This window comes from Octopus bimaculoides, chromosome 1, assembly GCF_001194135.2.
Source record: "Octopus bimaculoides isolate UCB-OBI-ISO-001 chromosome 1, ASM119413v2, whole genome shotgun sequence".
Classification (NCBI taxonomy): domain Eukaryota; kingdom Metazoa; phylum Mollusca; class Cephalopoda; order Octopoda; family Octopodidae; genus Octopus; species Octopus bimaculoides.
The window spans coordinates 188,818,975-188,844,986 of NC_068981.1; the positions used below are offsets into that span (position 1 = coordinate 188,818,975).

Below are 26,012 nucleotides of genomic sequence, written 5' to 3' on the forward strand. Positions count from 1 at the left end.
AAATCGACCCCAGGACTTATTCTTTGTATGCCTAGTACTTATCCTATCGGTCTCTTTTGCTGAACCACTAAGTTACGGGGATGTAAACACACCAGCATCGGTTGTCAAGCAATGTTGGGGGGACAAACACACACACACAAACATATACACACACATACACATATATATATACATATATACGACGGGCTTCTTTCAGTTTCCATCTACCAAATCCACTCACAAGGCTTTGGTCGGCCCAAGGTGCCATGCAGTGGGACTGAGCCGAGAACCATGTGGTTCGTAAGCAAGCTACTTACCACACAGCCACTCCTACACCTATTTGATCACATTTCACAATGTATCACATACCAAGCAGAAGAAATAAGAAATGCTTTAAGTAATTAATTTTACCATCGTAAATTAGTTACCTAGTATTAAAAATAAAATTTTGTTTTTACCGAATGCAAAAACTTTATGAATTATAATTTACTGTTTCTCAATAATTAACAAAAACTGTGACTACATTACTAAAGAAGCCTGTAGTCTTATGAAATAGTTAATTTGCAGTATTACATAAGTCTTGTGATCTGAAAATGCAGTTATTGGGAATTCAGTTCTTCGTTTTTGTTAGTTATGACTTGACAACACACAGACACCTAATCAACACAATACTTATTAGAACTTAAAAAAAAAAAATTACTGCTTTTAAGGTAGTATTTTAACAAATATTTTCCATCTCTCTGAGGACGATTTAACTCCATTTTTATTTACTTTACACATTTAAAATTTACTGTGCAGAAGTAACCATAGCAAATTGCTGAAATTCAATAGTGTATTTTTCACATGAAGCTACAAGATGTATAATTAGTAAGAATCCTAGTTTTACATATCTGTTCACCTGTCTATGTATTTATGTACACACATACACACACAATATGATTAACAATATATACGTGTTTGTGTATGTATACGTATATATTATATATATATTGTATTACATATATATGTATGTGTATATCTGATATATATTGTATTATAAATATTACATTATCATCATCATTTAACGTCCGTTTTCCATGCTGGCATGGGTTGGACAGTTTGACTGAGGTCTGGAGAGCCAGCGACTGCACCAGGCTCCAGTCTGATCTGGCAATGTTTCTACAGCTGGATGCCTTTCCTAATGCCAACCACTTTGAGAGTGTAGTGGGTGCTTTTTATGTGCCACCGGCATAGGAGCCAGCCTGGAGGTGCTGGCATCGGCCACGTTCGGATGGTGCATTTTACATGCCACCAGCACAGGAGCCAGTCAGGCAGTCCTGGCATCAATCACGTTCAGATAATGCCTTTTACACACCACCTGTATGGGAGTCAGTCAGAGGTTATTGGCATCGGCCATGTTCAGATGGTGACTTTTGTGTGCCACTGGCATGGGAGCCAGTCAGGTGACACTACATATATATACATATCACATATATAAATATACACACACATAGATATATATATATTACATAAAGAAATATACATACATATATATTACATATATAAATATACATACAGATATATATATATATATATATATATATATAAATATACATACATATATAAAGTAAAACAGTACTTTTTACAAACATTTTATATAGAGGGTTTTTGTTATTTCTCTATCTGTGAAGCAATTTCATTTCATTCATAATTTTTTTTCTTTTACATCATTATGCATCTGAATTAATAAAAGTTGATTCCATTGGGTTCATCTGAATTATTTCCCTTGGCTTGCTTTTTGGTATTATGCAATTTAAACTTGCTATAACCATTGTTATTCTTTCTACTAGCAAAAGTCACTGTCTATTGATCAAAGCAGGCTTCAAAAGACTATACTCCACTGGTGAAGGGGAATAATAGCAAAACATGCCTGTCATTGTTATCTTGCACGCTAACATTTTTTTAAAGTTAGATTATATCTAAAAGTATTAAAATTCAATTTGCAGTAAGTTTTAATTTCTTCAATTATCTCCTTCTTTCTTTAAGTGTCACTAACAATTACCTCCTCTATGTAGAGTTCTGTTTTCTTTGGTACATTAAGAAGTAAATTTCAATTCATTTAAAATTTATGTTATTTGGTGGTTCATCAAATGCCTGAATTATTTAATTACATGAGAGTGATAGATCCAGCCTACAGTATCCCATACTCAAAGTTTCATGCATCTGTACTTGGTCAATCTTCAGATGATCTAGCCAGTAGACGAGATACCAATCACCACTAATTTACGCCAGCACCATTACTAGTTTTGTTGACTTCCAGTTAGTCTAGCATATAGTAAGTTGATCTATGAACTTGCACTGGTCTAGATGTTTATATTAAGTCTGGCTTGATAGCTTTGTTGAGGTTTGCAAGAAAGAACTTGTTCTTAAGTCAACACTTAGAAATTCACTCTGATCTTCATTTTAAAGAACGTTTCCATAGGGTGATTGAAGTATTTTTCAACATTGTAGAGACTACTGTAACTTTTACAAGGGTTGTACTTGCTACTGAATATAATATAGACCAGGCGATATATATCATCACACTGTATATTACTGATAATTACTGATCAGTGTATTACCATCAATTCTGCTAGTTAATAATATCATAAGTTATGGATAAGTTACTGATAATATATGCATCATTATCATCATTTTAACAGCCATTTTTCTAAGCTGGTATGGGTTGGGCAAGACATTTTAAGACTGGACGCCTTTCTTGATGACAATCATTTTAATCATGTTACAGGGGTACAGTGCACCTGTTCTAAAACCTGGGAAACATATAATTATAAATATAAATGTCTGTATGTGTGTGTATCTGATTTTTTCAAAGTACAGCCAAGTTGCTTTCTTCGCTCCATAACATGGAAGCATATTTGATCTATATGGCATTTATGCCATTTGATTAGAATAGGTGAACTGAAAGTGCAGAAATTGTTGATTGTTTAAAACTAAAGAAACCTAAAATGCTTCTTATTCAAAGATAATAAATATGGGCTTCCAGCAGCAAACTTTTTTATGAAAGTTAATGCAAACCAATTCTAACTCAGAAATGGAGAGAATTTCCAATGTAAGGTGTAGCCTTATAAAAAATGATCTGAGGCAGCATCCTTCATCTTCAATGAAGAAATATATAATTAGAGCAAAAATATGGAAATAGAGGCAAATACATTGTCTTAAACAGGCCAACTGAAGATCAACATGGGGAAATATAGATTAGATCCATGAACAGTCTTTTATTAACTTGACATGTACATAATAGACCTATGCACATGTCAACATATTTTTGAGTATGAAGATCTACAAAGTTTGTGTCTGACACATACAATGTATAACTGCTAACCCCTGCCATCCACACTTACTGGCTTAGCATGTCAAATAAAATGCTTTACAATATCTGATCTGGCTTTTATCATCTTAGTTCAAATCTCACTAAGGTCAGATTTGCTTTTCCTCTTTCCAGGGTTCACAAAAAAATATACTGGGGACAGTTTTATCAACTGGTTAGTCCACATTACTCTGTATGTAGCACAAGGCTGATTTTCTTGGTTTCTCCGTCATATATACTCCTCCCTGGATGGGACACCAGTGCCCAGCAGAAGTACTCATTTTATCAACTGAGTGAACTGGAGCAATGTGAAATGAAGTGTATTTTACTCAAGAATGCAATGCACTACCTGATCCAGGAATTGAGACCACAATCTTATGATCATGAGTCCAACATCCTAACCACTAAAGCCATGCACCTCCACTAATTTAACCTGTTACTCTCAGCATCATTTCTGACTTTGTGCTACTATTTTACTTGTCTCAGTCATTTGACTGTGGCCATGCTAGAGCATCACCTTTAGTCGAACAAATCAACCCCAGGACTTATTCTTTGTAAGCCTAGTACTTATTCTATCGGTCTCTTTTGCTGAACTGCTGAGTTACGGGGATGCAAACACACCAACATCGGTTGTCAAGCGATGGTGGTGGGGACAAACACAGACACACACACACACACATGCACATATATATATGATGGGCCTCTTTCAGTTTCTGTCTACCAAATCCACTCACAAGGCTTTGGTTGGCTCAAGGCTATAGCAGAAGACACTTACCCAAGGTGTCATGCAGTGGGTCAGAACCCAGAACCATGTGGTTGGGAAGCAAGCTTCTTAACACACAGCCACACCTAAGAAATTCATATCAAATTACGGTTAGAATAGAGATTGATGAATGTGAGAACTTAATCAAACACAATGGAGTCTATACACTGTTTCTTTACTATTTCTTGAGGTCACTCACTTTTACACTTAAAATTGCAAGTACTGTGCTTTTTATTTTTTTATTGTGCTCTGTTGAAGCAGTGAAATATTGGGTTGGTGCATAATTATTCCAGCTTTTTTGCAATAAATTTTATTCAACAAAAACAATAACAGCATTTAACAAAAACATCTTTAAATGAGTATTCTGGGGCATATTCACCATCTGCTTCAATTACTGCTCCCCATTTACTTGGCAGATGGTCAGAATAATCATTTAAAGATGTTTTTGTTAAATACTGTTATTGTTTTTGTTGAAAAAAGTGTATTGAAAAAAAGCCGCAATAATTATGCACCAACCTAATAGTTATTTATTTGAGGTAATTTATCTCACTGGAATGATTAATCAATGGCTTCATTTATGTAATCCTAACTTAAAAACCAATGATTTGGTAAAATCCCTTATCAAGCATTGCACAGGTTTCAGACATCTTGGATTCATGGCAGCTGAACATATACATATCTGTGTGTATATATATTCTCTAGTTTAAGTTGAATCTATGTATTAAGTCTTTTCATCAGCAAATGTTCTGTCATTATTCTTAAGCTTTTTTTTAGAACAGTAATCTTAATTAAATACACATACACACACACACACATAGACACATACGTGTCTATGTATGTATGTATATATATGTGCATGTGTGGTCTGGTCTGGTGTGATGTGGTGAATGAGTGTGTGTGTTGCAACATAAAAAGTACCCAATTCACTCTGCAAAGTGGCTGGCATCAGAAAGGGCATCCAGCTGTAGAAACCATGCCAAAACAGACAACTGGAGCTTGGTGCAGCTCCCCAGCTTGCCACTCTTGTTGACCCATCTAACCCATGCCAGCATAGGAAAGCGGATGTTATATGATGATGATTATGATGCATGATTTTGTTGAAAGCAATTCACAGTTTGTAAATTTTTTAAATATAATTTGTAATCATGTTATATGATTAAAGAAAAAAATACCCTCAAGCAAGCTAACTAAATTGATGAAGGCTGCTTGATGTTACACATCTCTGTTGTAACAATAAAAAAATAGCAACAGAAATTGGGTTAAATCAGTAATTAATGTTTTGATTATGAATTTATTTTGAAAGACATTGACAACACAAAGCTAATAATTGTAGGTAGAATATAATCTCTGTTAATATTCCTATAAATTCTAAACATTATTTTTTATTTAAAAAATTTTTTTTTTTTTGTTATAGAATATTCTCTGCAACAAACTTTGTATCTGTGGAGTTTAAACTCATTTGGTTTTGCAAGGTAGACTGAAATGTAAATTAAATCACGCATGCTAGAGACAATTATTATTAAAAACCTTATTCATAATGTAGGCTAAAATATGTGTATGTATATGTGCATATATATCAATCAAAGTGTGCAGTATTATATATCCATTACAGCTGATCTCACTAATCGGTTTTGCACTAGGGGTTCAATGGAGTGTTTAGTAACAGTCCGATTATGTAACCTTGTGCTCTTCAGAAGTAGCCGTTATGGAATGAAATATGGCATGTACACTTACACACAAACAAACAAGTAACTTAAGAGCTTTTAACACTTTAGCGTTTAAACTGTCCATAACCAGCCCAAATATTCTACTGTTTTATGTTCAAACTAGCCAGATTTGACCTCTTACACCTACCCTACAATGTAATTCTAAAAATAAACAACCACACCATCGAAATCCCAAAGCAATGAAAAAATTGCATGATCAATTCAAAACATCAATGCATAACCATTACATTTGGCAGATTAATCTGAATGTGAAAGGGTTAAAGTGAGAATGGAAATAGACATTGCTCAAATGAATGCATACAGATCTTCAGAAGACCAATTCTTGATAAAAAGCTTACACTGTTTCAGCAGTGAAACTTTTCAATGTTCTTCATAATCACTAGAATCAATTCAGATGAACACATGAAGAAATAACTTAAATTTTACTTGGCATGTATAGACAAAGTGAAGAGGAAATAAGGCACGTTTTAGAGATTCTATCTCATTGGTTGAGATAATGGCAGATTCCCTGAGGTATGCTGACTGGAACTGGTGTTAATCATAACTCTAGTTGAGCTCCAACTTAGAACACACGCAAGTAATATATATATATTTTACAGAATACTTTACAACTTAAAATATATTTTTTCTTTTGATAAAATTGAGCCTGGCAGCTAAATTAAACATTGCTGTCAGCCGTATGTTTGGTACTCTTGTTCTGTATGATCTGATATATCTATATTATCTTTTAAATTATATATATAATGTGAGTTGTTTTATGGCACCAACAGAATCTTCATTCAAGCACACCTAAACAGAATAAAGAAATACATTGTTCTATCAAGGAAATTTCTTTACTTTCTTTATAGTGGCAAATTCACCTGATAAAACTAAGGATGACTCCTCTATTGGATCTAAAAATGGTCAAGTGTCACGTAAGTCATTCTCCAATTCAATATGTGTTTGATCCTCATTTGGCCATTTATGAAATAAGGTCAGTTAGAAGATAACCTGTGTAGTGGTATTTGTTTTGCTTTTTGTCGTGGTACATCAATGTTGTCATTTAGTTTAACCAAAAAAAAAAAAAAAAGTACCCCTTTTTAAGTTCTCTTCCCAGCATATGGACACCTTGTAGTTATTGCTTTTTAGATGCTAGGCTTTAAACATATTTTTTGTTTTGTTTTTGTTTGTGAATAGTTTCCAATGTTGATATTATATCCCCAAAATAAATATCTGTACTTTTGCCTTTAAAATAAATGTGAGCTTGAAACATTTCTTCTTATTCTTAGAAATTTGTTTTTTTCCTAATTATGCTGATTATTCACTTTCATTTGCAATTCAATATCAAACGTAATTTTATTAGATATTATCATTAATCTTGAAATATCCAGACCCCTACTATTAAATGACTTCATTTAGCCATATTATTTTTCTAATAAACTATTAGCCATTTGATAATGATAACTAGTAACTTGCATAAAAGTATCAAAGAATATACAGAAACATTGCAAAGAATTAATATTATTATAAACTTGGGAGCTCATATTTTGTGTCAGTTATTAAATTTATGAAGCAATTAACAATAGTTCAATATCTGTGATTTATATGTATAAACCAACAATATAAAGTTATATTTTTTTCTCTCTTTTCATTAATATTTTTCTATAAATTATAAAGCAACAAACTTTATTACTTTAGATGTATTTATTGCATAAGGGATAGTTTTGTATAATAATAAACTTGCTTTAATGTTTAAAAAGAATGTAAATTTCTTTTTACCCTTCAATTTTATTTTACTATCAGAGAAATATTTTATTTACTATCAGAGAAATAAAACTTAAACTGAGAACATAAATCATTAGAAGCTAGATGTGAATTCTTTAAAAATGACCAGTATGAATTAAGCAAAAATGTTTATTTTCAATGTCCTTGTAATGAAAGAAAATTTTCAGTTTCTAAATTCAATCCCATCATATGAAGCAGTTTACATAAAAAATAAGATTAAAATGCTTTCAGACTTACTATGTTGAGAGTTTATGACGAGAGGGTTTATGCTAGAACAATTATATCAATATATCAACAAAGCTCTTTATATTAATATCATGTTTCCATTAGATATCACATTGTTTTTAAAATTTTAAAGGCATATTTACCATTTAGCCCTATTTTGTCACTAAAAATGAATGTCATAAGGCAATTTTTCTAATTTTTTGCTCTTAAGTCAATATTGTTATTATCATTTTATTTCACTTTTTAGTCTCTCTTAGTTATGTTATTTGTCTTATAACCATTGCAATTGTAATTGATAAATACTGTGTACTAAATTATATTTATGTTCATCATTTACATTCATAAACCCAAACATCTACCTTGATTACCTGAATAAGCAGGAGACCATCAAAGCTCAAATGATTCTTTTCAACACCAACTAAATATCATAGAATCAGCTTTACCTTTTAACCTATCCATCATGATAATGAAAGTCAACTCACATAATCATATAAAAGCTCATAGCATTATATGAGATACATGCATGAGTTTTGATATTTAGTGACGAGTAAGGCAGTAAGCTGGCAGAAACGTTAGCATGCTGGGCGAAATGCTTAGCAGTGTTTCGTTTCTCTTTACGTTCTGAATTCAAATTCTATCGAGGTCAACTTTGCCTTTCATCCTTTCGGGGTTGATAAATTAAGTACCAGTTGCATACCTGGAGTCGATCTAATTGACTGGCCCCCATCTCTCCAAAAATTTCGGGCCTTGTGCCTAGAGTAGAAAAGAATATTTTGGTAACTTCAAGGTGGTGAGCTGGCAGAAACGTTAGCATGCCAGGCAAAATGCTTAGCAGTATTTTGTCGGTCTTTATGTTCTGAGTTCAAATTCCATCGAGGTCGACTTTGCCTTTCATTCTTTCGGGATCGATAAATTAAGTACCAGTTGAGTACTGGGGTCAATCTAATCGACTGGCTCCCTCCCCCAAAATTTCGGTCCTTGTACCTAGAGTAGAAAAGAATATTTAGTGAAGAGTAAACATGAATCATGTGTTCTTGTTTGTGATAAGGTGCATGTATTGGTGTGACAAACAACACCAATTCAATGTTAAACAGCAAGTTTTTATAACAGTGTTCATACAAAAGTGGATGTGAATAAATAAAAGGTGTACAAACGTGATTACATCTTATGTGATTAATGCTGAAACAGAAGAGAGTAAGAAATGCGCCTGCTTCATAATGTGGTAGCAGTAATGACCAAAGGTGAAGTGAGCTAGCAGTTCTTGCTGGCTGTGTTAGTTGACGAGTCAAACTACCCAAAAGCAAGAGTGGTGAAAAAAGAGAAAGGTCGTCGTCCCTCTAGGATTTTTATACCTCTCTAGTGGAAATGCCATTGCAGTGCAACCTCCCAATGACAGAATGAGGGAGTAAAACTCTGCTCTGTTCCTTTTAGCCCTTATGGCCCTGCTATAAATATTAACACATCATCAAATGGTTAGTCACTCTTACTTTGCTTAAAGTATATAAAGAAATAATTTCCCTTATGTCCTAAAGTCCTGACATAAAATATCAGCTTTTGTAATACCCTACATTTGTTGGTGTCATCTTGACAATACCAGAATATTGCATATGTCTAGTTAAAAAAAATCTCTTTATTTTCAAAATTTATTCATGTGGCTGTGTGGTAAGAAATATACATCCAGACCTCACGTTTTCATGTTCAGTCCCATTGTGTGACATTTTGAGTGCCTTGTACAATAGCCTCAGGCCAACCAAAGTCTTGCAAGTGGATTCAGTGGATAGAAACTGAAAGAAGCCCATTGTGTGTGTGTGTGTGTGTGTGTTTGTTCCCCACCAATGCTTGACAACTAACTTTAGTTTGTCAGCATCTCAGTAACTTAGTGGTTTGGCAAACAAGACTGACAATAAGTACAAGGCTTAAAAAAGTAAGTACTGGGGTCAACTCATTTGATCAAAAGGCCTTCAAGGCAGTGCCCCAGTATGGCCACAATCTAATGATTAAAAGAAAATGAAACTCTTTTGTAAGTCACTGATTGAAATCTAATAAGATAATTAATTTTTTGATATATTTTTGTTATTAACATCATCATTAGAGGTAAAAAAAAAAAAATGTTTAATATTCACAGCTACATTTTCTAAAGATAAAATTAATAATCTGAAATATAATAATCTTATTAGCTGCCACTTATCTCAGACGTTTAGATGCTTCCAATCTACTTCCAGAAGTTATTAGCAACTTTATTCAGAACCATCCAGTAATAGTAATGGGAAATTATCCAAAGGCATTTTGGTCTGAAGATATAGAAGGCACTGACATTAGCTATCAGAAAAGTTCAGACTTCAAGAGGAAGCTTAAAACATTTTTTCTTCATGGATCTGAGAAATACTTTTTATAGCTAAATAAATATTCTTAATATCTTGTTCAGCAGTATAAGCAAACTGTTTCCTATATGGAGCATTTACCAAAGTCTTATAGAATGAATTGGTCAAAACATTTTGTGGGGGAGTAATGAGGAAAATATTTCACAATTGTAACTTCAGTCCTAACATCTCAAATAGTTCAAAAAACAAGGATGGCTAAATAGGCATTTCAACTTTGTAAACATTTCATATAGAGACAGGCATGGCTGTGTGGTAAGAAGTTTGCTTTTCAACCACATGGTTCCGGGTTCAGTCACAATGGACGGCATCTTGGGCAAACTGTCTTCTACTATAGCCTTGAGCCAACCAAAATCTTGTGAGTGGATTTGGAAGATCGAAAATAAAAGATGCCCATCATGTATCATCATCATCATCATTGTCGTCGAACATCTGTTTTCCATGCTGGTATGGGTGGAACGGTTTGACTGAGGTCTGGAGAGCCAGCAGTTGCACCAGGCTCCAATCTAATCTGGCAATGTTTCTAAGGCTGGATGACCTACCTAATGCCAACCACTCCAAGAGTGTAGTGGGTGCTTTTTATGTGTCACTAGCACAGGAGCTAGTCAGGGAGTAAGGCATCAGCCACTTTCAGATGGTGCTTTTTACATGCAACCCGCATGGGATATATATATATATATATATGTATGTATATTAAAACTGAAAATGTCTGTGTGTATGTGTGTGTGTGTGTATCGGTATGTCCTCATTTTGCGCCAAATGGTTTTGTTATACGACACCATGTTTTACAATCCTGGAAATGATAAGGATGATATCCTGATATAAGCTTAAACTTTATGGCAATCACCATGCAATGACTAAGGAAAATAGTCTAATAACGGGCATATAAGCACTTGACAGAAAAAAGGCTTTCCCATCCACATGCGAAGGTAACACACTCAGTCATCTTAACAAAGGGATGTGGGTTCGCTTCCCATGCAGATGTGAAAACCTTCTTTTTTCTGTTGAGGGTTTATATGCCCCGTTATTAGACTATTTTCCTTAGTCCTTGCATGGTGAATGGCAAAAGCTTTCAGCTTATATAAAAATACCATTATTATTATTTAGAGGATTGTAAAATACGGCACCGTATAACAAAGCCATTCACACCGAAAGCATATATATATTTATATATATATATGCTTATTATAGCCTCAGGCCGACCAAAACCATGTGAGTGGATTTCGGACTCGGAAACTGAAAGAAGACTGTCGTATATATGTGTATGTGTGTGCCTGTGTCTTGTGTTTGTACCCCTACCATTACTTGACAACTGATGTTTCTGTGTTTACATTCCTGTAACTTAGCAGTTTGGTAAAAGACACTGACAGAATGAGTACTAGGCTTACAAAGAATAAATCTTGTGGTTGATTTCTTCGACCAACAGCGGTGCTCCAGCATGACCTGTCTATTGACTGTAACAAGTAAAAGATAAAAAATATATTTCTTTCACACCTTCATCATCATCATCATCATCATCGTCATCCCTATCATTATTGTCATTACTGACGATGATGATGATTTGTTTTAAACAACACTTGAAATTCATTACTTGCAGTCAAACTGAGAAGAACTGATCAGTAGACAAAGATTGCAATTTCTGTTCTTCTCTGAGTAGTCATTATTTCCAAGCAGCTGAGATAACAATTTCTTTCAAAAATAACAACCATATTTTCAAAAATATTTAGATCACATAAAGAGGGGGGGAGCCTAATAGAAGATTATATGATTTTTATGCCACATCATAATTCTTTAATATCATTCTGTTTGTCATATTGTTTGTGTGTTTGAGTATCACAGACTAAACAGCTTTGACTACAGAATGTAAATAAAGGCAAAATCACAATCTTTAACATAAGTACAGACATAGCTGTGTGGTTAAGAAACTTACATTGCAACCATGTACTTTCCATGGTACTTTGTGGAAAGCTGTCTTATATATTTATATATAAGCTTGACCGCTAAATCCATGAGTTTTTTCATTCTCTCTTTTTTTATTCTATCTCTAAGTTACAAGGACATAAACACACCACCATCGGTTGTCAAGTGATGTAGGGGGGACAAACACACAAACATATACACACACATACATATATATATATACATATATATGACAGGCTTCTTTCAGTTTCCGTGTACCAAATCCACTCACAAGGCTTTGTTTAGGCCGAGGCTATAGTAGAAGACACTTGCCCAAGGTGCCACGCAGTCGGAATGAACCCGGAACCATGTGATTGGTAAGCAAGCTACTTACCACACAGCCACTCCTGCGCCTGTCTAAAAAGAAATACGAAAATTTATAAACTAAGGAAGTTCCACAGGTTCTGTTTCTATAAATATAGCTTGAAAGAATTTCTCTCAAAGTCATCAGAGCATAATCTCAAAATACAACAAACTATGCTGATACATTGAAACAACTTCATATTGAAATAGCTTACAAGAAACAATTCTTCACTGAAAGAAACAACACATATCAGTGTTTTCTAGAGTTGTTGTTGTTGTTGTTGTTGTTGTTGCCATTTAGCTCCAGGTCAATCCTGATAGAGCAGGTCCATAGCATTCCAACCAAGATCGTTCTTTTATTTATTTATTTATTTTTGACATAGTGTATTGAAAATTATATTATCCAAAGTATTCTTTCTCTAATACGGCAAGGTGAGATTTGAAGAAGATTCGGCTACTATTTCTAGCAGGTCTAGCAAACATTTAGCAGCATCCGTATTGGCTGGAGCATTGTGTAATATAAAAAAACTAGAAGTGAATATGTTAGAAATCATGTTTTTATATAAAGCTTCACGTTTTCATGAATAAGAAAGCTAGAACAAATTAGAGTTCCAGAACAGGAGAGCAATCGATCTCAGGATTTACAGTATGATGTAATATGGATAATATTTTCATCTGAAAATATTGTGTAATACAAGCAAAATCTTTGTTTTCAAGCATTATCATATGTAGTTATCCATGCTGGCAAGGATTAAGCAAATCTGTCTTACAGCATTTACTTGTCATGATCTTTTGTCATATTTTAGTGCTTTTTATAGATCGTAAAACAGAATTGTTCCTAATTTAAATTGAGTTATATAAACTATTTGTTGCATTACAGAAAATTTGAATCATTTGATCAGTTGAAAAAAATATGTCTGAAATACTAGAATCTGAAAGAAGATGCTTTGAAAAATAAAATTGCTATAACTCCAATATGAAGAGAATATGGAATGGTATTTATATAAACTCTAGGAACAGATGCTGGTTAAATGGAATACATTATCATTAACATGCAGCTTCATGTCTCAAGACTACGTTTACTAATAACCTTACATTTTTCACAAGAAATATTATTATCCAGACACCAGATAGAAATTCTTATCAAAATAATATAAGTTACAGAATAATCTTTAGTTTGTAATTGATATTATATGATATCTGCTTTGCTAAATAAATAATGATATAAATGAAAATTTCATGCTATAATAAATTATGTAGCTCAGACAATTATGAGAAGAAATCGTATCTGATACCTCTTGTATCTAATAGAGTCAGCTATTCTACCTTGCATCTAATAGAGTCAGTTATTCTATCATTAATTAGTGGACATAATTATGTAAAAATAATTAACTAAGGGATCATGAAGTGGAGAGGTTACTTTGGTTTTAAACATGAGTATTCTTTTCAGTAGATCAGTGTTTCTCAACCCTTTTTTCCTAAGGACCTCTTTGATTCTTGTTTTACTTGGACGAACCCTCATAGCCGTTTGACGTGTAAAAATTCATATTTTTACAATTATATTAGGAAGTGTGTTAAAAAATTGTTAAAATATGTTGTGTATTATAGAAACATAATTTTATTGCACATAAATTTTAACAAGAAACTCTTTATGGATTCTCAAGAGTCATAAGGACCCTGGTTGATAATAGCAACTCCTTACTATTATTGGAAATAAAACAGTTCTCCATCTCAATGATGGATCATTGGTGTGATGGACTTAATTATTGGAAGTGGAAGCAAAACTGGACAAGTTCATAAAGGTTTTGTGCAATTCAACAAAATCAACATTCGAATTGTATTTATTGGTAAATTTGCCTTGGCTTTTAAACTTTGATAAATTTTCTTTAAGCAATCCCAAAATTATAGAATTCACTAACAAAATTGTAAGAAAAATATATCATATTACAATGTAAACAAGTTTTATTACATATCTTCTAAAATACAGGTACTCAAAACCAAATAGTTGAATATTTTCAAGAAAGGAAAAGCAAATCATATGCATATTAAGATCCCACATATACTTGTTGTCTCCAAATAAAATAAAATTCATCCTTTATATATATTTCCATTTTCATCAAAATTATTCTATTTTAGTTTCTTATGAGAATTTAGTTAAAAATTCTTTGGAAAGTTGACTAATAAAGTATACATAAATTTAAAGTAACCTATAAATTAATAAATACAATGAACAAATTATCCAATTCTAATGCTGCTATTACATAGGTTAGCAATGAATATATTTTGTTTTAAATATTTAAAAGTCAAGTTCGAGGAATCTTTGGTCTGATCACAAAAAGAATTACACAATGGTATTATTTTGTGTTTATGAACAACAACAAAGACAGACATCTGGAATTACTGTTTATAAATTAGAAAGACATTGTAATTTATAATGAAAATTCTGCAAATTCCAATGAACATTTTACAAATTCTGCAGGTGTAGGAGTGGCTGTGTGGTAAGTAGTTTGCTTATGAACCACATGATTTCGGGTTCAGTCCTACTACATGGCATTTTGGGCAAGTGTCTTCTACTATAGCCTTGGGCCGACCAAAGCCTTGTGAGTGGATTTGGTAGACGGAAACTGAAACAAGCCTGTCATATATATGTATATATATGTGTGTGTGTGTGTGTGTGTCTGTGTTTGTCCCCCGCAACACAGCTTGACAACCGATTCTTGTGTGTTTACATCCCCATAACTTAGTGGTTCGGCAATAGTGACTGATAGAATAAGTACTAGGCTTACAAAGAATAAGTCCTGGGGTCGATTTGCTCAACTAAAGGTGGTGCTCCAGCATGGCCACAGTCAAATGGCTGAAACAAGTAAAAAAGAGTAAAAGAAATGATTATGAAATTGGAATAAAATAAAAAGGAAAAAAATCACCAGTGATAAATGAACATATTATTGTTAAATTGCAAGATGATATTGGCAGTCAAGTAATTGAAATACCTTGGAATTTCTGAATGGATTTGAATAAACCAAAGTTAAAAATATGTAATCTCAAACTAAAGAAGTTTGGTGATCAACTCATGAGAGTTTGGAGAAAGTATGCTGCATAAAAGAAACTAGTCAGAGAATAAATGTTGTGTGCTTGAGTGCTGCAGAATGTAAAAGAAATAAAATGAAGTTTTACATGGATTTGATGAATCCAGTTCATGCATCATTAATTCAAGAGATTGAAATTCCCGGATAATTTTGGGAGATTATGAAGTTTTAAAGCTAACAATCTTTTCAAAGGATGGCTACATCTTCCATGTGGGATTAAAGCAAGCATTGCTATGTTTCAACGGAACTGAGCATGTTGGGAATGACATTAATAATGTTATCATTCATCAAGAAATGCTGTTCTATAAACATGAATATTTGATAATGTCCATGGATTTTATGATAATCGTTTATGTACACCTAGAATCAAGAAGAATTACTGAACGATTACTTAAAAAAATATGCTCCCTTTAGTAAGGTTTTTTTTATTAACGGATATTTAATGTGTAATGAGGGTTTATGAGGGTTTTATTTACATCACTGTGTGTGGTATATCTTAGGTGTGTCTATAATTGTATATGTTGTGTGTATGTGCTGCAATGTCTATGTTGGTAATTGTAAGGTTATTGAATTCTGCTGAAAACCTGGATTCTGTTGCTTGGTCGCACTCAACTGGTGAGGCATTTTAATGTTTGTAAAAGTGTTTTTGCTGCCTTCATTGATGATGGGTTTTGATGGTAGTTGGCAGATGGTCTGAGAAGTAGTGCAAGATTGTTTTGCAAATGGTCCAGGTAACTAGCTGTGAGGAGCAGATGGTGATGCTTGGCGCAGAGATGTTGTTGACTTGTTGAGTAATTATGTATTTGTGAGATGGTGTTCATTGTTTAGCATATGAAAGGTTTTCTGTGATACTGTTTTGTTACCTTTTGTGTTTTGTCTGTGCTTTGGAAAAATAAAATCATAATAGGTACTAAAATGTACGACCTGGTAAGATAATTGTTGGCAATTATAAGTTGATTAATATGTTTCTTAAGATTTATGTAATATTTACATTTTAAAAAAAGCAAAAAAAAAAAAAACGTCTGTATTTCTAAAGTTAATTAAAAAACCAAATTTTAGCATTGTTATAAAACCTTTGTTTTGTAAAAATAACAAAATTCGATTAGAATGAGTTCTTTACAAGAGTCTAGTCTGATAGTAAATACAAGATCAGAGATCAGAATATAATTAAATCTAAGTATTATGAAAATTGTACCTTAAAAGTTAAGGTTATGTTTAGACATCAAAGAAACAAATTAAAATACAATGAAAGTAGTAATGATCTGTATAAAGGAAACAAACAAAAATCTGACACTATGATTCAGCAATTAAACGGAAATTTTTGTCATGTGTTGATATAAATTGTAATGTTTAACGCAAGCCTCCTCCTTCATGTGTTATTAAAACAATGTTGGTATCTTAGTAATAAAGTAGGTTTTGAAAAAAATATTTAATTGAATGGAGAGAGGTGGTGCCTTTCATGTGTGCCAGCCTTTCTACACTAGCAAACTCAATGCAGTTGATACTCAGCTTAAACATTTTACATCAATATTTGCAGGAAATGCATAGGCAGGGAGATAATTCCAGAGTGTTGTAGTTGCAGTCTTTGGGAGGAAATAGTCAATGAATGTTTAATGCTGGGCCTGGGAAGAAGATCATTGTGAGAGGGTTGCTGGTTGAAGAGAATATGCAGTTACTTCAGAAGAACAAAGGCTATAGTAGTAGCAATTAATTGTGTGTGCGTGGAGCAGTAGGATCATCCCATATTCTGCAGCACAGAGGAGACCCTTTTGGTCATGAATGACCATGGGATTGCACCTAGAAAGTAACCCTCCGAGGAACAAGTCCGGACAAGGTTGCTTATGGAAGGCCAGCAGTCGCCCATGCATATCAGCCTCCCCTCTCCACACCACTGATGTTATCCAAAGTTAAAGGCAAAGGCCGATACAGCTTGGCACCTGTGACGTTGCAACTCATTTCTACAGCTGAGTGAACTGGAGCAACGTGAAATAAAGTGTCTTGCTCTAGAACACAACATGCAGCCTGGTCTGGGAATCGAACTCACAAACTCACAATTGTAAGCTCAACACTCTAACCACTGAGCCATGTGTCTTCACACTGCAGCACAACACCAATATAAATCTGCCATTAGCCTTGAACTGTTTCCTCACATTAAGAAACTTCTTGCTGAGCCAGAGACACTCATGGGACCAGTTTCTTGGATTCTGTGGCATCTATATTCTCCCACCCCACTCGCTGGATAGGATGCTGGTCTGTGGCAGGGTTACTCTTTGGAGATTTATACAAATGTTCATAAAATTTTTTGAAGAATTGAATTGACTACAATAACTCATTGTGGAAAGCAGATATAGAATGATGAGAAAGTTGATAACCTTTTGAAACTATTTGCTTCTATAAGGAAGTACAATATATTTCTATGAAATTTAAATAAATGGTAATTATCAACATTCTGTACAATACTAACTTGCTCATATCTTCACTTACACTTTGAGTAAAGGCAATGCTGCTGTTTACATTATCCAATAAACAAAAATTTTGTAGTTTAGTGATTTCCTTGTTTTTGATACTATAGGGAAGTTGGCATATACCATCCTGTGTATCCCAATTCCGTACATTAAATTCTTCAAGAAAGAAAACGGAACGCAGACTCTAAACTAAAACAACACAACAAATATTTTATTACAATAGAATTCTGCTCACACTAGGAGGGAATTCGGTAGCATGTCGCCTTTTGGTTAGATGAGACGCCCTCAATGAAGTTGCATGGTTTGAAGCCATTTCCTGCTCTCTGGTTAACTATGTGCATTCATTGTAGAGTTGATGGAGAGCTGCTGTCGAGACGTCTAGCTTCCACGAAGTTCAGTAAGCAAAAGAGGCAGAGAGACGCAGGAACGCTTGGATATTGGATGACCACGCATGCGCATGAGGGACTTCCTGCATTCCTTCCGGAAGACTAGTCCCTGCGCATGCGTGGATAAACTCTCCAAAATGGCAACTGGTATCAGGCGCCACTACAGATATATAAAGATCAGTGGACCAAAAAATAACTTATTTGGAATGAGGTTAGAGTTGGCAATAGAAAACCTTTAGTAAGTCTTGTCCAGCCCATGACAACATGGAAAAGCAAACATGAAAATGTTATGACAATGATGATGACATAGTACAAAACTGCTTTTGTGTTGCAAGATTAGTTAAATATAATTGTTACCAAAAGCACTCTTTTAAACTTTAGTTTGAAGCAGGGAAGTCATTTAAAAACTTGCTTTCTAAAATTTTCCATTTCATTAGAAATTGTTTTTGACATGTAGTTATATAGACATTCATGTGTATATATGCACCTAAGGCCCAGATTCTTTCTTTATTTAGAATGAAAATTTAGTTTTTAACTTTAGAAATTCTGTATGGTTCAGTCATGAGTAACAAATTTTAAAATTATAAACTGCTATTATATTACCAAATCTAACAAAAATAGATGGATAAAAAATAATTAATTTTTGCATTGTGGATTTTAATTGGTTGAATTTTAATTTATTTATTTATTTTTCCTTTCTTTTGGTTTGAAATTTTAAATTTTTCCGTTCTTTCAGTCATGTTATAAACCATTAAACAGTAAAATATCTATTTAATTATTAGTGTTTCCTAATTCCGCTGCCAGCTAAATTATTATTTGCTTTTTCTTGTCTTCAGGTTTGCAAATCAAATACTGGAATCATAATAATTACTACTACAAAAGTTTAGTTTTTCAAAAACTATGCATTATTTTCTTTTTCTTTTAAAATCCTATCATAGTTTTGTTTAATGAATACATTGTGTGGTTGTTGGACCTGAATTAGCTTCCAGATAGTTCTTAGCAAATAAAAAGAATGTAATACCAAGTTAAATTTATATCTCTTTCTATTTTGGCAACTTATACTACTTTTCGAATGCAGCTGTCTGCCTCAAATAGCTTTAGGTCTCAAGCAAGTTCATAAATATTTGAGTATCAGGATATGGCTTTATTAACTCTGAAACCTCTAAGCTTTCTTTTTCTCCTGAATTATAAAGGAAAGAGGAGAGAGAGAGAGAGAGAGAGAGAGAGAGGGAAAAAAAAAGACTGAAATATTGATTAGGAGAAGAAAATATTTACAAAATTGATTTTTCTCTGCATGAAGAAGTGATTTACTGTGTAGAGAGACTGAACTTAACATTCTTCAGTATTAATTTTCACATCTTTATTTTGTCATCTTCATATTTGGATTTTACTATTTGAGTTAAAACAGAGAGAGAGAGAGAATGAGTGTGTGTGTTTGTGTGTGCATACAAATGTGTGTATGTGTGATAGTGTTTATGTAGTGTGTCACCATTGAAAAACATCTTCAAGTGAATGAAACAAAATTCAATGCTTTTTCTTTTGAAGCAATCTCCAAAAGTCACAAAGCTTGTAATGCGTAATAATGTGATTTACATTATGTGCATCGCATTTAAGTTTAGAAATAGAAGTGTAAGACATTTCTCCTATGTCATATACAACCTCCATTGTTTTGGCTTTAATATATTAATGCATTCAAAATATCTACCAACGTGGATGTAAATAAAATTTTGCAGAAATTTACACTTGCAATATCGTTTGCTTAAAACATCTGTGAATTTTCCTCTTCTATCTTAACTAACTCTAAGCTATATGTCATATTTGTACATTTGAGATACATCTAAAACTCTATTTTATCCTACTGTTTCTACCTTGCCTAATAGACCTCCACCAACTTGGCTGAGTTTTCCTTTCCTACATTGCTCAATTCTGTAAACAGTGAAGGGAACCTATTTTTACTGCCCACTTTGCATCCAACTCGACACTATACATATTTATTAAATCTTCTCCATATTTATTGTCTTCCTTTCCACTTGGTTCACCACCTTGCATACATATACACCATGTGTGAAAGTCATTTTGGTTGCTTCAAACCCACAAAACCACTAACCCAGATAATGTTCTTTCCATTACCCTTAAGCAATGCATTACAGGGCTGACCCTAGTAATCTTCAAACCCATCAATTTCCTCTCTCTCTCTCCCCCACTACTATCTGTCTCTTCAGGGATATAACAGTTATTTCTAACCGACTGAACAATGACACAGAAGTTCTCTCGTTCACTCATAGAAGAAAGGTAGACGTATGTGAGTTTGGTTACAGGTGATGTAAAACTTGCTAGCTTAGAGAATCAGAACTTGATATAATAATCCTTTCTACTATAGGCACAAGGCCTGAAATTTGGGGGATGGGGCTAGTCGATTACATCGACTCCAGTTTTTCACTGGTACTTAATTTATCAACCCCAAAAGGCTGAAAAGCAAAGTCAACCTCGGCGGAATTTGAACTCAGAAAGTAGTGATGTGCGAATTACTCACTAAGCATTTCATCCAGTGTGCTAACAACTCTGCCACCTTGCTGCCATAATAATAATACTGACCAGCTCTATTATCTTTCTACTTACTTCCCTTGCTAACTGCCTTCAGATGGTAACTTCTGCTCCTTTTTCTCATTAGCTTCAACTATTCTCCTTTAATACTAGCTGCTGTTTGTACATCATCTGTTATAGCCAACTGCTTGCTGAGACTTCTACAAACATGATAGACGACTTGTATTCTAATAGAAATGTTCATGTACACATTTGTATGTGCATAGACACATATGAACCCCACACATGAACACATGCATAAACAAAAGACATACCTACTTAACTTTATTATATATGATGTTCTTGTGTATTAACAATAACAGTATCATAAAATCTCTAAATGCAGAAACGTCCATTTTCCGATGTTTCAATCAGAAGAACCATTAATAACATGATTCATTATCCCTTTAACTATTTTGCCACCTATAGTGATTCCAACCGTTTCTCAAGAAATTTGTTCAATAGTGTACTTCTGATCTCCCACGCAACTATTGTGAAAGAATTTCTATTGGAAAGCAAAACCCTGGAAGCTGTATAACTCTTTTACTCTTTTCAGTCATATGACTGCGGTCATGCTGGAGCACCGCCTTTATTCGAGCAAATCGACCCCAGGACTTATTCTTTGTAAGCCTAGTACTTATTCTGAGTCTCTTTTGCTGAACCGCTAAGTTACAGGGACATAAACGCACCAGCATCAGTTGTCAAGCGTATATATACATATATATATATATATATATATACGACGCGCTTCTTCCAGTTTCCATCTACCAAATCCACTCACAAGGCTTTGGTTGGCCCGAGGACTGGTGAGTCAGAAACCTGCACCAGGCTCCAATCTGATCTGACAAAATTTCTACAGCTAGATGCCCTTCTTAATGCCAACCACTCCAAGAGTGTAGTGCGTGCTTTTACGTGTCACCGGCACAAGGGCCAGTCAGGCGGTTCTGGCAACAAACACACTCAAAAGGTGTTTCTTATGTGCTACCTACATGGGAGCCAGTCCAGTGGCACTGGTAACGATCATGCTTGAAAGTTGTTTTTTCATGTGTCACTGGCACAAGCGCCAGTTAGGCAATGCTGGCAACGATCATGCCTGAATGGTGCTTTTTACGTGCCACCGGCATGGGAGCCAATCAGTGGCCCTAGCATATATATATATATATATATATATATATATATATATATACAGTAACTGTGAGAAAAAGATGTTGATATAAAACCATTAATGGGAATTGATAAAAGCCACCACGGGACAAATAAAATGAAAAGGTGTTTAATCGTTATTTCAACTTAAAATCTAATTGTGAAACAGAAAGTTTAAAATGATTGTAACCATAAACAAAATCAAAATCGTTATGGTGTAGATAGAAATACATGATGTTGGAGGGATATATTTGAGCAAGCCTATGATGAAAACATTCCAACTCTGACCAGCCTGTCATTCCATGATTTGAGGGTAGTTTGGTTACTATTTCTTATTTTTTTATTGTCCACAAGGGGCTAAACATAGAGGGGACGAACAAGGACAGACAGAAGGATTAAGTCAATTACATCGACGCCAGTGCGTAACTGGTACTTAATTTATCGATCCCAAAAGGATGAAAGGCAAAGTCGACCTCAGCGGAATTTGAACTCAGAACGTAAAGACAGACGAAACACCACTAAGCATTTCGCCCAGCGTGCTAACGTTTCTGCCAGCTCACCGCCTTTGGTTACTATTTCTAGCAGTTGGAGCAAGCACATAGAAGTACCTGCCTTGGCTTATATGATTTGATGTGTATGAGTAGGCAAATAGTGTTTCCTATAGATATTAAATATGTTGTAAAGCATCTGTCAACATTAATAATCAGGTAGTCAGCATGTGTGCATATTCTGCTGGAATTATGAAGTTTATTGTTATTAGTTGTGGAATTCTAAAATAGCTGGTATTTTTTAATGTCTTCTTTTTCACGTGTAATCATAAATTATATTAAAACTGAAAATTCAGGAAGGTATGGAACTGCTTAAAAGTTTGCATCTCACCTGCCCACATTTGCTTTCTATGTGATTGATTGCATGGTAGGAAGTTTTAACAACAGCAATTAAAGCTAATATAAAGTGGGTAGATAAATCTGTCCAAGCAATCTTATAGTACCAATTGCTAAAGATGTTTCCTTTAGCCATTATTTTCAACTGGAAATTGAAGATAAAAAAAAAGAATAGCTTGATATAATCTCTTTTAAAAAGTTTTTTTCTTTGGATAATTACAGCATATAGAAACCAGAATGTATTTTTCTGTTCAGCATTGTGTTGGTAATCTTTGTTATTTGATAGCTTTACTGAAAAAAAAAAAAAAAAGATAAATGCTTCAAGGAAAGAGTAAAACAGTAAAACTTCAGCCATTGCTACAAAAACAGCATCAGTAATAGTATTTAATTAGCCCAGAGTCTCTCTCGTGATATTTTCTTGTAGGACACCATCCTTTATTTAGTTCATCATTGGGAGGAAGGCAGTGAATTGGGGGATGCTATGAATTTGTTATAATATCATAATACTGTATGCAAATTATACAATGTTATATTAAATATCAAATGATTCATAGTATATATAAATTAGTGAAATATAGAATATTTATTTATATATAAAAATAGGGGTGGGGGCACTGAGGGTATTACGTGGCCATGAGGTGGGGGCAGTGGCCCAAACAATTTGACAACCTCTGATTTAGTTGATGCTGATACTACTGGTCTATGGTTGCTATGTGGGGGTGCAATGGCTCAGTGGTTAGGGTAGCGGACTCGCAGTCATGGGATTACAGTTTCAATTCCCAGACTCAGCCATGTTTGCATGGAACAAACGAGTGTACATTGAAATTAAGTCTTTCAATGACCAGACAATCTTCCTGTCACTAACTCCCGCTTGTTTCTAAGTGAGATAACACTCTTCAAGTTTGCCCTAAACAACAATCAACCTGGAAATGTTTTATGTGGGGAACTGGAAACAAATGACACCGTTTAAGGAGCCATTTTGTCTACAAATACTATGCAGTATGTTCGATGCATTAAGAAGCCTGGATATTCTTTTGTGGTAGACAGCAGGAAGTTATAGCTAATGCACCATTTGTGCATGGTTGATGCCAGTACCACCAGACTGGCTCCCATGCTGGTGGCATGTAAAATGCACCATTCGAGTGTGACTGATGCCAGTGTTGCCTGACTGACTCCCGTGCCAGTGACATGTAAAAGGCACCATTTGAGCATGACTGATGCCAGTTCCACCTGACTGGCTCCTGTGCTAGTAGCACATAAAAAGCACCATTCAAGTGTGGTTGATGCTCGTGCTATCTGACTGCCTCCTGTGCTGGTGGCACGTAAAAAGCACCATTTGAGCGTGACCGATGCCAGTGCTGCCTGACTGGCCTCTGTGCCAGTGGCATGTAAAAAGCACCCACTACACACTCTCAGAGTGGTTGGCATTAGGAAGGCCACCCAGCTGTAGAAACCTTGCCAGTCCTCAGTCAAACCATCCAACCCATGCCAGTTTGGAAAGCAGGCGTTAAACAATGACAATGATGATGGTGATGAAACTAACAAACACAAATTAGATGTAAACTGTATATATATATATATATATATATGCTTGTGTGTGTGTGAGGGGCTTCTTCACTTTCCATTTACCAAGGCCACTTACAAGGCTTTGATCAGCCCAATGGTATTGTAGAAGTGGCTTGCAATAGGACTGAACTGAAAATTGCATGAATGGGAAGCAAACTACACTGTGACACAATTATATCTGTGCCTATATCTAGCCATGCCTGGCAGTATTATTTCTCTTTCATCTTACAATATTATTTTCTCTTCTAATATTATTCTTTTTTTCAATGGAAAAAAAAATAATTATGACAGTGCTTTTATGAACATAAAAGTTAATAAACAAAATTATATTAAAATATGACAACAGAAGGCAGAGCTCAGAAATGTTGATTGTGGAAGTTTAAAAAAGCAGAGATAAAAGTGCGTGCGCGCGCGCGTGTGTGTATATATATATTGTTATTGTTTTGAATTTTAAGCAAATTTAAAACTAGCGATACGTGCATGAATGCACTCACACACGCACACACACACACACACACACACAAAATGTTGGATTTCGATTTGCTCAAATTAGAGTTGAAAACAAGAAAACTAAGTCAGTTCAGAAGTAAATCAATATCAGAATATTTATTAATGGAAATGTAACCAAAATTCCTTCATAAAAATGCTAAATAGGGTTTTCCTTAGGTGTTAAAATAACAAGAAAATTGGTTTCAAATTTTGGCACAAGGCCAGCAATTTGGGGGCAAGTGGGTACTCGATTACATCTACCTCAGTGCCCAACTGGTGCTTATTTTATCAGCTCAAAAGGATGAAAGGCAAAGCTGATCCCAGCAGAATTTGAACTCAAATCATAAAGATGGATGAAATGCCACTAAGAATTTTGCCTAGCATGCTAATGATTCTGCCAGCTACTAATAGTTTCATACATAGGTGAAGTTGTCTAGGCAGGTTTTAATAACATGCCTAATGTCTCCAAGCCTGTTTTCTGGCCTGAAGGTTGCTTGGAAACACAAGGCGCATTATTAAAACTTGCCTAGACTACATCTCCAATGCATGAAACTATTAGTAACTCATAGCTGTATACTGGATGGAATTCTTTTTTGTTGATCTTACCTTCATGAAAACTATATATATATATCATCATCATCATCGTTTAACGTCCGCTTTCCATGCTAGCATGGGTTGGACGATTTGACTGAGGACTGGTGAAACCGGATGGCAACACCAGGCTCCAGTCTAATTTGGCAGAGTTTCTACAGCTGGATGCCCTTCCTAACGCCAACCACTCAGAGAGTGTAGTGGGTGCTTTTACGTGTCACCCGCACGAAAACGGCCACGCTCGAAATGGTGTCTTTTATGTGCCACCCGCACAAGCCAGTCCAGGGGCACTGGCAACGATCTTGCTCGAAAATCCTACGGGAGCCAGTCAGGCGGTACTGGCAACGGCCACGCTCAAAATGGTGCATCTCA

General features: G+C 34.6%; 1 protein-coding gene across 15 annotated transcripts in view; it reads left to right on the forward strand.

Moving 5' to 3' along the window:
• Window positions 1-26,012, forward strand: part of LOC106875208 (dual specificity calcium/calmodulin-dependent 3',5'-cyclic nucleotide phosphodiesterase 1A) — a 1,568,460-nt gene that overhangs the window by 1,375,718 nt on the left and 166,730 nt on the right. For 11 of the 15 annotated variants that reach the window (XM_052973317.1, XM_052973316.1, XM_052973336.1 and 8 more), the window contains one exon: window positions 6,667-6,732. The exons of the other annotated variants lie outside the window; for them this stretch is intronic. In XM_052973317.1, the coding sequence (XP_052829277.1) occupies window positions 6,667-6,732 (66 nt within the window). The remainder of the gene's footprint in view (window positions 1-6,666; window positions 6,733-26,012) is intronic. 15 annotated transcript variants of the gene reach the window in all.